At 57.8% G+C, this 12,023-nt stretch overlaps 2 protein-coding genes across 2 annotated transcripts in view; both read left to right on the plus strand.

The window, feature by feature from the left end:
- The window catches only part of EEIG1 (estrogen-induced osteoclastogenesis regulator 1), a 34,242-nt gene extending 28,844 nt beyond the window's left edge, over nt 1-5,398 (plus strand). Inside the window, exons 7-11 of the mRNA XM_053204571.1 lie at nt 1,540-1,641; nt 1,725-1,923; nt 2,376-2,497; nt 2,604-2,673; nt 4,081-5,398. Of these exons, the coding sequence (XP_053060546.1) occupies nt 1,540-1,641; nt 1,725-1,923; nt 2,376-2,497; nt 2,604-2,673; nt 4,081-4,126 (539 nt within the window). The 3' untranslated portion in view covers nt 4,127-5,398. The remainder of the gene's footprint in view (nt 1-1,539; nt 1,642-1,724; nt 1,924-2,375; nt 2,498-2,603; nt 2,674-4,080) is intronic.
- Nucleotides 5,399-8,637: 3,239 nt separating this feature from the next.
- DPM2 (dolichyl-phosphate mannosyltransferase subunit 2, regulatory) lies at nt 8,638-11,564 on the plus strand. The gene is made up of 4 exons (XM_015062397.3): nt 8,638-8,783; nt 9,074-9,163; nt 9,962-10,064; nt 10,880-11,564. The coding sequence occupies exons 1-4, from the start codon at nt 8,781-8,783 to the stop codon at nt 10,936-10,938; spliced, it is 255 nt and encodes an 84-aa protein (XP_014917883.1). The 5' UTR covers nt 8,638-8,780; the 3' UTR covers nt 10,939-11,564.
- Nucleotides 11,565-12,023: the final 459 nt, after the last annotated feature.

A 12,023-nucleotide genomic window follows, 5' to 3' on the forward strand; every position in this document is an offset into this window, starting at 1 on the left:
GGGATCAGCCATAGTAACTACGTCCTGGGTTGCTTTGGAGATTAGCCTTGCCTGGCACACAGTAGGTACTCTATATATTTCCCAGCACTGGCTTTCTATTAAATTACCGTTATTACTAACATCATAAAAAGTGCAGATGCCTGAATCCCCAGAGGAGACAGCCTGGCCATTAGGATAAGGAAGGGCTATGGGAGAGGAGGCTCCAGCCTCCCCCGCCACCCCGTGTCTAGTGCTGTGCATGGTGCAGCGGGGCCCCTGAGTACCAGCCTTGTACAAGGACCTCGTCCCTGGGGGTGAGCCCGGAGCTGCCAGGCAGACTAAGCTGATTAGTGAGCAGGGCAGCACCTGAGAGAGCTGTGAGAGAGGGTGCTGGGCCTCCAGCAGCTCAGCGGATGTTTGCTGAGTGATTCTACCCCCAGGGCGGCTGGGAGCAGAGAGGGCCCTGACCTCAAGGGCCAGCTTTCTTCCGCTCCCATTTTTCCTGTAGACTCAGTCAGGTAAGGCCTAGAACTGAAAGCCCGCCTCGGGCTGGAAACTGCTCACAAGATTAAGGGCTTCCCTGCGCCATCGCTCTCTTCAGCTTCTGGACCAGGCCACCCCAGTGTAGACGGTGCCTGTTGTACCAAGTAGAAGAGGTGCCTCTCCCAGGCAGGGCGGGGATTTGAGCCCCCACGCGCCTCTTAACTGGTTTTCTACCCATCTCCTCCTGCAACCCCCACCCCATCTGCAGAGCACCTGTTTTGAGAAGCCCCGTGGCTTTGGGTGGGGACACAGGCAGGACTGGGGTCCAGCCTGTGGCCTGGTGTGCTGTTCTCTGAGGAGGAGATGGACGAGATGAGTCCTTCCTTCCTGTGACCAGAACTGGTGGGCAGGCACTCGTGGAGCCCTGAGTGGATCCCGCCTGGGCCCCTTGTGCCTCCTGCTGGCGAGTGCCGGCAAGTTTGTTTCCAAAGTTGGGCTTATGGGTGACTTGTGACAGGACTGTCAGCCACTCCCCATTCCCCTTATTCCTTCCACTCTGGCTCTACTGACCTAGGCTCATTAAAGCCTCAGGGCCTTTGCTTCTGCTGTTCCTCTGTGTGGAAGGTTCTTTCCCTGATGCTTTATGTGGCTCGTTCCCTCCCATGCCTCCTGAAGGCCTCCCATTAAGGCCCTCTCCTCAGAGGAGCCTTCCCTGATCCCAGACTGGGTCAGACCCCCGTACACACTGCTCCCTGTTCTGTAACACGCACCTCCACCTCAGTTGTGGTTAATTGTGGGTCATTATTCAACATTCTCTTCCCACTGGCCTTGTGACACCATCTCCCGTCTACGGCCCCCGGTAGAGAACCCTGTGCAGACGAGGTCCCCACGGATGTTTGTGGAATGGACAGACCTGGGCTCCAGTGGTGAACTATGGCGGCGGTAGAACTCAGCTTTTCAGTCTGTTAAATGGGAAACACTCAGTGCGCCCCCCACCCCCCACCCTGACCCAGTGAGAGGACGTGTGTGAATGGCAGGGGCCGGCACCGCTGGTAAGCCTGTCTCCCCGCCTTCCAGGGGTGCCAGAGGAGGCCGAACAGAACCTGTCCAGCCCCGAGGAGGTGTTCCACTCCGGTCACTCCCGCAACTCCAGCTACGCCAGCCAGCAGTCCAAGATCTCTGGTGAGTGCCCGCCTGGCTCCATGCCCCTGGCCCTCCACCTCCCTGGCTGGCCCCTGTAACGAGCCTCCCCAAACGCCCACCAGGCTACAGCACAGAACACTCGCGCTCCTCCAGCCTCTCGGACTTGACGCACCGCCGCAACACCTCGACGAGCAGCAGCGCCTCAGGCGGTCTCAGCATGACTGTGGAGGGCCCCGAGGGCGGGGAGCGGGAGCACCGGCCCCCCGAGAAGCCGCCGCGGCCGCCTCGGCCCCCGCATCTGTCTGACCGTTCATTTCGGTGAGCACAGCGCTCCTGGAGAACAGACCCGTCTCAGGGGCACCCTGAGCCTCTGCTTCTTTACCTGTGACACGGGGACAGCAGGGTCCCCCACCCCAGAGGGTTGGATGGTGATGATTCAGCCAGTGGACGTACATGCAAGGCATGGCCTGGGCCTGGCATGCACGTGCCGTTGTGTGTGCCTTGGTGTACCTAGGTCCCTGGTCTACACGCCGTGCAGCCTCTCGGAGGCTACGAGGTTAGGTAACCTCTCAGAGCCTCCGGGTCGGCATCCATAAAACCAGGTCATGGCACCTGCCCTGCGGGCCGAGGTGAGGGCTGAAGGAACACAGTTGGGAATACATCCTCACGTGCACTCAGAGCAGCCTCAGTGCTGCAGGTGCTCCGGTGTCCTCCTTGTGCCTGTCGCTGGCCGGACTGCTGTGACTCTGCCCTGCTTTGCCCCACCCCAGGCGGAAGAAGGACTCCGTGGAGAGTCACCCGACCTGGGTGGATGACACTCGGATCGACGCAGATGACATCGTGGAGAAGATCATGCAAAGCCAAGACTTTACGGACGGCAGCAACACTGAGGGTGAGCTGCTGGCACGGGGAGGACCGGGGGACGATGCCATCTGTTCCGGGGGTCCCCTGGCTGCCCCTGCCCCACTCAGCCTCCATCCTCCCCTGTGTCCCCACAGACAGCAACCTCCGGCTGTTTGTGAGCCGTGATGGCTCTACCACGCTGAGTGGCATCCAGCTGGCCAACAGGTAAGGGTGACAGTTTGGGGATGGGTCACTAGGGTGGCCATGGGGAACAAGGGTGAGAGCAAGGTCTCTGCAGACACTGACCTGGCTTTGAATGCCAGTTCTTATCACCACGTTGTGACCTTGGACCAGTCACTTCTCTGAACCTCAGTTTCCTTATCCGTCAAATGGTGTGGACCATACCATCTCCACCTAGAAACCTGGGACAACATGCAGGGGTTGGTTCTGAGGGTTGCAAGGATAGCCTTGGAAAGTGCCTAGCACAGGGCTTGGCACACAGCAGGGGCTTTATCCGTCTCTATTTTGCCCTCTGCTTTTCCCTTCCTTCTGGATCTGAGAACCCCTAAAAACGATGTTGCTGACTCATTTTATTTATTGAACAAATATTTATTGAGCACCAGCTATGCACCAAGCACTGAGCTAGGTCGTGGGGATGCAACAGTGAGCAGCACAGATCTGTGCCTGCCTAATGTTTACATATGAGGGGGTGGTAGGACCAAACTTGGGCTTCAGGTCTGCAGTTTATAGAGGGCCTTCTTGTGATCATTTATTTATTTGTAGCATGTTTACTGGCTCACTGAATGAATGAGCAGAGGAGCTTCCCATGTGCAGGGTCGTCCTGAGGCCTTTCCCCCCTGTTCCTGTGGGCCGAATGGGAAAGTGCACATCTAACATCTAGGTTCCGGGGTGTGGGGGGACGCGGCTGAGCTGCCCAGGCGCCCGGCACCTTCCCTCTGGTGCTGCTATGCTGACACCTGCTGGCTGAGGCTTGAAATTGCAGCTGCCTTTCCTGGTGGCTTCCTGGGCTGTCCCGGGTAAGGTGGGCAAGAGGAAAACAGGATGCCTCCTTGGAGGTTTGTAAACACCACCCCCAACCCCCTATGACAGTGAGGATATGGGGGATGGGAGAAACCAATTTAATCAGGAGCAAGGTCTTAAAAGAGCTGCACCCCAAGCCCTGAATGTCCATGACCCTGTGGCTGGGTGGGCCTGGCTTCCGCGGGGGAAAATAAAAGCCAACCAGGTTCCCTGACCTTCTGCTGTCTTCTTGGTAAGCCTCATGATCCCTCTGCACCTCAGTGCCTTCATCTGTCAAGCGGGGTGGAGTGAAGTCTTCCCCTGCCAGGGCTGCTATGAGGATGGGTGCAGCACACCCCTGAGTGTAAGCCACTGGTGCTCAGGAAGGGCTCAGGCGCGGCCCGTAGCAGCTCTGAGATCCCGCAGACTCCGATACTTACCATCTGTGTTGCCCTAGGCAGGTGACTCAACTTCCCTGAGCTTCGGTTTACCCCTCTGTGAAACAGGGCCAGTTAGTTACAGTGCCAACTCGTGGGGTGCTTACAAGGGCCTGCCCCGGAAGAGCATCTAGGAGGATAAGCTGACCTGTTTCTCCCCTCCCCTCCCCTGCAGGGTCTCCTCTGGGGTCTATGAGCCTGTCGTAATCGAAAGCCATTGAGGAGCGGGCATCCAGCCTGGAGAAGGGCCCTGCCTTCGTGGGCATCCAGGCCCGCAGCATTCCACGAGGGACCTTCCGCTTCGGATCACCTTCTGCACCACATCTCATCTGTGCCTCCTCCGTGCACTCCAGCCCCGCTCCTGCCCCAAAGCATCATTCCACTGTCCTCCCATCCATGCCGGGACCCTCCTGGCCTGCCAGGCCCCGGGCACCACTGTGAATATTCTCCTCTGAACCACTAGGGGGGCAGGCCATGCAGGCCCACGAAGCAGGTGGACAAGACCAAGATGGCCGGGACTGCCCCACTGGAGACCAGTTGGGCCCCTCAGTGGGGACATGCAGTGGCATCTCCGCGCAGGGATGCCTGTGGCTGAAGGGCCTCTTGCCCCTTGTCCCTGCTCATCCCAGGAGCATTGGCTCAGCCGTGCCCTGGCAGGGCCTTGCTCCACCACCCCCTTGCCCTTGGGAGGGCCGGTCCACCCCCAGAATCCCGCCACCATGGCTCCCTGACTGCTTAGTGCTTCAGCTGTCCCTTCCCTGTGTCCTGGGGGACCTGCTGGCGGCCTTCTCCTGGGAACCAAGACCACCCACGCTCCACATTGAAACCCCCTCCCCCAACGAATGTTCTCCTGCTGCCCCGGCAGCCTGCACTTTGCACATGCTCGTCTCCAGCACAGCCCCCCTGGCCCTTGCCTGCCTTTCCCTTGAGCCCTTCGCAAGGATTCCCTGGCACTGCCTGCTGTGCAGCCAGCGCCTGCCTCTAGCGGTCCGGCTGGAACGTGGCACCGCCTCTCCCCCTGTTTAGCTCCAGCTCAGGCCTGAGCCCATGTCGAGAAAGGTCTGAGCATCGATGGTGGCTCACCTCTGCTCGGGGCTGGATCCTGAGCAGCTGGTTTCCTGTAGGAAGCCAGGGAAGGTGCCTCCCAAACCCTTAGAGGTTGAGAGTCTGGCTGGGCTGGGCTTGGCAAGCAAAGCCCCCTCTCCCTCCCCGCAGGGTCAGCTAGCCCAGCCTGGGGCCGATGCTGAGAGGCAGGTGGGCTGTGACCGGACTGGCCCGGAGCTGGCTTCCTGGCCAGAAAAGCCTCAGCCCTCCTCTGGAAGCATCCCTCTCTCTGGGCAAAGGCGAGGTGGGGAGCAGTCTGGCCCTGCCCCCACCCCTCGCTAAAGCCTCTGCTGTCTGCACCCCACCCCTCCCGTCTTCCTTACTTGCTTGAAAATGGGTTCTGACTGCCAGCCAGTCCCTGGACAGACTTCCCTGCCACCCTGAAGTTTCACTTATTTTGTGTGAACCCAGCAGGCTGGTGTTTACGTACTCCTATACCTTTTTTCTTTTTAACATTTCATTTCCTCTTTTCTTTCTTTTTCTTTCTTTCTTCCTTTCTCTTTCCTTTTTTTTTTTTTTGAGTTCACAGTTTGGTATTTTCTTCTCCCCCCGGTGAGGGGAGGTGGTTCTGTTCTCTGCCCTACCTGCTACCTGCTGGCTGGGTCCCAGCAGGACTAGGGATCTAGATGGGGGGAGGGGGGCAGGATACTGGTTCTCTCCCTGGTGGGGTGTCCTCCCCAGGCTGGGAGGGCTCCTTGCCCTTATGCTCCAGCTGGCAAGAATTGGAGCCTTTGTCTTGGGACCTCCTGGCCTTGGGAGGAGAGCATTTCTAGGATTCGTTGTCATTGTTTTTAATCCCCTAACTCTTAGAAACTGAATGTGAGGAGGCTCTTGCTAAGACAGGACAGAGTACTTGCTGTGGCTGGAGAGGGCTCTGGTTAGCCCTGCGGGTCCCTTCCTGCCCCGCAGGCACCTGGCGCTTTATAAGGAAGCTGGCTGTGCAGTCTCCAGGTGAAGTGACCCCCAGAAAACGGGAGAGCCCTCTCCTTCCCTTCTGTGTCTGCGTGACCTCTGCCCAATGGGGAAGCGCATTCAGGGTGTATTTGGGGTCTGGCTCAAAGCTCCGGGCTTCAGGCATAAAACAGCCAGTTCTGGTCCTGTTGGGACTCCCCCAAACCCCAGCCCCACCCAAGTTGAGGTTTGGGCTTGACAGACACCCCAGAAACAGACAGAGCCTGCCACATTCTTCCATGCCAGTCTCTGGGCCAGGGTAATTGGACTGAGAATTCGGCCACATCCAAATTAACACTAGCTGGAGCCAGAGGCCTGGAGCCCTTTCTTCAATCTCTGGTCTTCTCAAGCTCGGTGAATTCCCGCCAGGCACCCACAGCTCCTGGACGTAAAATGCTATATATAGAGAAAGACTATATTAAAGATATTTTTGGAAAGGAATCAGTCTATGCAACGCCAGTTTGGAATCTTCTTGAAAGACAGTTTAACGTTTTTACTAGGAGATTTAAAGAAAATAAAAGTCTACAATATTTTTAGGTTACTTTTTTTGTGGTCACCCCAAACTGACCACATGGTGTGGTCTGCTGGGATGGAGATCTGTGTTCTCCTCTCTCTTAGAGGGTTGAGCTGGGAAATGGGGGGGTGGGAGGGGGTATCTTTTTTTTTTCTTTTGGTCTTTTTTTTTTTTTTTAATCCCCTCCTTTCTAACAGAATGTTGCCGCCACCACCGCCCCTTATTCAGAAGGCTGTGTTTGTATCTCTGTCTCCCGGCTTCTGTTGTAGAAAATCACATTGTAAGGGGAAATCAGCCTAGTGTCAGTGTCTTGGTTGGGGGAAAAAAAATTAAATGTCGCAATTTTTGTTTGTTATGGCATGTTGGGTTTTGTTTGTTTCACCACGTGGTCAGCATCAGAAGAAAGCCAGATGTGCAGGTGGACATCCGGGAATGGGGGAAGGTGTAGGTGGCCTGGGTTCTCCCTGTCCTGGCTGCCATCAAAATTATTACCACCTTTATTACTCCAGATTCCTGGGGAGGAAACTGAGGCCCCGGAAGGCAGTTTCTTGCCAGTCTCACACCTACTAAGTGGCAGCTCTGATCTCAGGGCACAAGTTCTAACCACTGGACTTCCCCAGCAGTCAGCCTGAGGGACAAATAACTATCTGTGCCTCAGTTTCCTCAGCTGTAAATGGGCTGGCGGATGAAAATGGGTGTACAGCCTGACACAAGAGGTACTGAGTTTGTTCCCAACTCCTCTCGAGCCCCAGGCCACAACTGTCTCCAGGCCCAGGCCCCTCACTTCCTGTCCCCCACACTCAAGTTACACAGGAGCCAGCAGCTTGGCCAAGCTCTGAGAAGGGCAAGGCACCCTGGCCTTTAATTAGCTCAGATGTGGCAGGAAGCCTCCGCGGCCGTGGACAGGCCAGAAGGGACCAGACCACCAGGCCTCCTCCCCGCTGCAGCATGACCTCGTCTGCACCCCTTCTCTGGGCTGACACCCACTCATGGCCCCTTTAAACCCTGGAGGCTGATTTTGAGTCTCTTCCTCTGTTCTGCACGGCACACCTGGGGAGGGAAGAGTCGGCCCCTGGCTGAGGCCAAAGTCTGTCCTGAGATGGAGAGGGAAGTCCCTGGGCTGTAGGCCAAGAAGAGTTGCTCCTATCATCTTCGAAGAGTGCAGCCCCCACAGGGACCGGCTCAGGTGACCCAAGGAGTCACGCCGCCAGCAGGAGCAAATCACGCCAGGTTCAGACACATCTCTGCAAGTCTGTCTGCCCATCCTCCCACCCCTCGTTCTGGGCACTAGGGATGCAGCAGTGACCACAGACCCCATCCCCAGGGAGCCCACAGGCCAGTTCAACAAGTACATGAGCGAACGAAAGCTCAGTGACAAGCGTTAGCTCGGAGACACACAGGGGGGCTGTGGAGCACAGGGGAGGGAACCCTGCCCGGCTGTCAAGGGGCTTCCCTAGGACGTGTGGCATCCCACTGAGACCCGATGGGTGAGGAGCAGGTAGCCAGCCCCTCGAGCTGTGGCAAGACAGTGTTCCAGACTGGGGAAGGACCTGTGTGGGGGCTCAGTCCAAGACCTGTCTATGCTGCTGCCCGGGCTGCAGGGACACGCAGATTCCAACAGGCAAATGGTGAGGAAACGGAGGATCACCCTGACCTCACCCCCGCAGTGAAGAGAAGACACCAGAAAGGGTCTCCTAGAAAGCCAGGCGACCGGAAGGGGGCACTCCCCTCACAGCCAGTGAGAATCCTCCTCATCCCTGGGGACGCGGGCGTACCCACCCTCCCTCCTCCTCCCACCCCAGGTGGGGGCAATGAACACCCTCTGCACCCCTGTCGACAATTAGGGCCTCGGGACTAGGAAATGGGTGCCGGTCTCGGCCTCACCACTGATTCGAGTTGTGATCTGCAAGTCTTCTGAGCCTCATTTTCCCCATCTGCAAAATGGGACTTCTGACCTCCCACGCCATGCCCGCTCTGGGTTTGGGCTCCTGGGATATTTAGAGATGGAGTTTTTCTTCTGGGGCGTGTTCGACAGGACGGATGGCATGAGTGCCAGCCAGTCTGGATCCTCCCACACGTTTCCATTCACTAGAAAGCGTCTGGGAACAGCGTGTCCCATAATGCCCTCGGAAACTACATTTCCCGACATGCGAAGGGGGGGGGGCGGCGCCCTCCTGTCTTGGGATACGTAGTCCCGGGCCCGCTTAAAGACTACGACTCCCAGCGTGCCCCGCGGCCCAAGGCCAGAAGGGCCCGGACCCGGAGCGCGCTGTGGCTTGTGGCTCCGGGGAGGGATCGCCGGGGAGATGGTGAGCACCGGACCGAGTGCGGGGGGCGGGAGGCGGCTGGGAGTGGGGTCTGGCGCGGAGCGGGGGCTTGGGCACTCGGAGCCGGGATGGCTCGCTCTCCCGCCGGCCCAGTGAAGGAGTGAAAATCCCGCGGCCCGGCATCCGCCCAGCCCGCAGAGTGATACTCGTCAGGCCTGTCTGCGGCTGTTGAGTGAATGGGAAGCTTAGCGTAAGCAGGCTGCGACGCCACCCCGCCAGTAGTGCACCTGAAGGGGGAGTTACTTCGTCAGCTGAGCCCTCCTTTTCTCCAGGCCACGGGGACAGACCAGGTGGTGGGACTCGGCCTCGTCGCCATTAGCCTGATCATCTTCACCTACTACACCGCCTGGGTGATTCTCTTGGTATGTGTGCTGCCCCCGCCCTTCGTCTTACCTTCCACCCCCGGATCTTGAAGCCGACCCCTAGCACCCATTTAAGCTGCTGTGTGCCGGGCACGGTGCTAGGCGCTTTACCTGCTTCGTCTCGTGAAATCTCCAGAACAGCGCTATGAGGACGATGCTAGAGGTGTCCCGGTGTATAGTTGAGGGAGCTAAGGCTCGGCGAGAACCGCTACCCTTAAGGCCCTTAACCACTACACTGTACGGCCCTGTTACTGATTTGCTTTTGCCTTTGATTGGAGTTCTAGTCCTTCTGGTTATCTTGCTCGCCCCTGGGCATGATGAATGCCAGCGGATTTTGTGAGGGCCTTTAGGTTTTTGTTTTTGTTTCTTTTTCTTGTTGGAAAATTGGTTGGTTACTGCTTAAGAAGCGCAGGGTGGTTGGAAGGCAGAATCTTGCAGAACTTTGGAGGGAAATGTTAGTAAAGAAAACCTGGAGCCCACTTGAGAACTCCTCACGTGCCTTTGCCCGGTGTTGGGCCGTGAGTGGCTTAGGGCAAGTCCCTCCTCTTCTGTTCATTGCCGGGTCCCCAGCACCAACTTAGGGCAGGCACCAGGCAAGTGCCCACGGAACAACTGTTCAGTAAGTGAATGAAGGAAACAAACCCGAACTCCCCAAATGCCATCATCTTAAAGCAAAGCAGGTGCTATACCAGTGCACTGACTGGGGTCAGCCCTGGAGATGGAGGGGGTGGTGGTGTTTGGGCTTGAAGGCCTGGGCAAGACAAGGAATGCTCACCAGAGCTCTGCCCTCGATACCAGCCGTTCATTGACAGCCAACATGTCGTCCACAAGTACTTCCTGCCCCGGGCCTACGCTGTTGCCATCCCACTGGCCGCTGGCCTCCTGCTGCTCCTGTTTGTGGGTAAGTTATCACTCCCTCAACGCTGAGCAGGGTGTCTGCTGGGAGCTCCCACAACCCTCTCCCATCCCTGAACATGCTTCCCCATTTTGCCAGTTGCTGTCCACCTGCTTGAGGCTCCTTGCTGCGCCCCCCTCCCCCAGTTATCCCCTGGGATTTTCCTGTTCATCCTTCAAGACTGTCTAGTCAGTAGCCCCTCTGGCCTTCCCTACGCCTCAGGCTCATTGGTCTCAAATGGGATGGCCCCAGTGGGGTGTCTCCCTTTCCCACCCCCGCTCCCTCCACCACCACCATCATCACTCTGTGCACACCTCGATCGCCTCTTACCCCCTCGTCACCCACTGGCTCATGATTCCTGCCCCTCTCTGTCTCCCCCGGGGTTTAGTGTGTCTCTTCATCATCATTATTATGTCCTAAGCTCCTGGAACAGGCTGTGGCCCTGAGCTGGTGCTCAAGAAAGCAGTTTGCATGAGTCACCTGGATGACTGGATGGTGGGGTGGGAGGTGGATGTGGGTTAGGCAGGTGGGTGGGCGGACAGGTGGTTGATTGGGTGAGTAGACGGATCATTGGGTGGGTTTGTTCCCTGCAGAATCAAAAACACTAAACATGGCAAATTGCCCGGGGTAGGTGCTCTGGTGGTGTTTGTTGAACACATGTGGGTAGACATGTGGCTTGCTGAAGGACCAGGGAGGTGATTCTGGCCTGGCGGGTGCTTGGCCCTGCATGCGGGTCACTTCCACTATGCTGGGCCCTGCTCTGGCCTCCCAGCGGCCCCGAGCCCAGATCTCATGCGGCCTTTCTGGTCTGTGTATTCCAGGAGTGTTCATCACCTACGTGATGCTGAAGAACCAGAAAGTGACCAAAAAGGCTCAGTGAAGGCCCAGTGGGGCTGAGGCTGCCGGCCCTTCCTCTGCCTCCCCTCCAAAGGTGGGGGCACATAGGCGCATCCAGGCACCACGGCCCCCCCCAAGCCTGGCTGCCCTGAACACGTCCTGGTGGGATGGAGCTGTTTAGGACTGACCACACAGGCCTGCTTCTCCCCTGCTCAACCTTCCGGAAGCCAGGAGGGAGGATTACTTGGAAGCCTCCCTCTCACCCCTTTCTGGCTCAGGGCCTGAAAGATGCTGGTTGTCCCCACCTCGCCTTCGGGCTCCCCGTCACCTTTTCCTCAGGGTCCCACCCTCTTGTTTCACTGTCCCTCTTGTCACCTGCTGATGTTGGACTTGGCAGGTTCTGAGGTGTCATGTGACCTTTCCCCACACGTCCTGCTCATCAGAGGCAGCTTTCCCAGGTCTGACACAGCCCCAGGCCCCATAAGGACTTCTGGACCTGGAAAGCCTAAGGGGAGGACTGACAGACCCTAGGGTTACCACCAGGCCTCGGGGCACATTAGGGTGGCCACAGGGGGCCCCCAGACCAACTGCTCCTCACAGAGGCCCAGTCCCCCAGCCCTAGCGCTAGCCTACTGGGGAGAGCTGAACAATAAACACTGATGATGTGTCTGTCTCTGTGCTATCCCTGACCAGGGAAGCCGGGCTGCTTAGGAACTGGAGAGGGGCTGGTCTCAGGTCAGGAGACCCTGGTTTGTGCAATGAGGGTGCCTCAGGCACCTCCCAGACTGTCCCTGTGCTGGACACAGGATCAAGTGGGGACAGAAACAGATGTGGATCCAGACAGGTGCAGCCCACAGATGGGAGCTCGGTGGGGGCATGGCAATGTGCCAGATGCCAACCACATCAGCCTGTACTGAGCCTCCCCTGTGCCAGCCCAGCTAGCGTGCACTAGTATTTTAGGGACCCTCAGGCCAGTCCCCTAAAAGGCCAAGTCCATTGTCCGTCTCTTATACCCAGCAGCCTAACCTAGCATGGCTCTGGGCAGTGAGAGCTGGAGGAACCAGAGCAGGGCTGGCTGTGGTCAGGTTGACTGATCTGGTGCAGGCCCAGCCCTGTCTCCTGGTAATC

The sequence above is a fragment of the Acinonyx jubatus genome, chromosome D4 (assembly GCF_027475565.1).
Source record: "Acinonyx jubatus isolate Ajub_Pintada_27869175 chromosome D4, VMU_Ajub_asm_v1.0, whole genome shotgun sequence".
NCBI classification, from domain to species: domain Eukaryota; kingdom Metazoa; phylum Chordata; class Mammalia; order Carnivora; family Felidae; genus Acinonyx; species Acinonyx jubatus.

Coding starts and splice junctions, on each gene's coding strand:
- DPM2 (XM_015062397.3), top strand. Junction 9,164..9,961: donor CCGCCTGGGTGATTCTCTTG/GTATGTGTGCTG, acceptor CCTCGATACCAG/CCGTTCATTGACAGCCAACA. Junction 10,065..10,879: donor CCTGCTGCTCCTGTTTGTGG/GTAAGTTATCAC, acceptor TGTGTATTCCAG/GAGTGTTCATCACCTACGTG.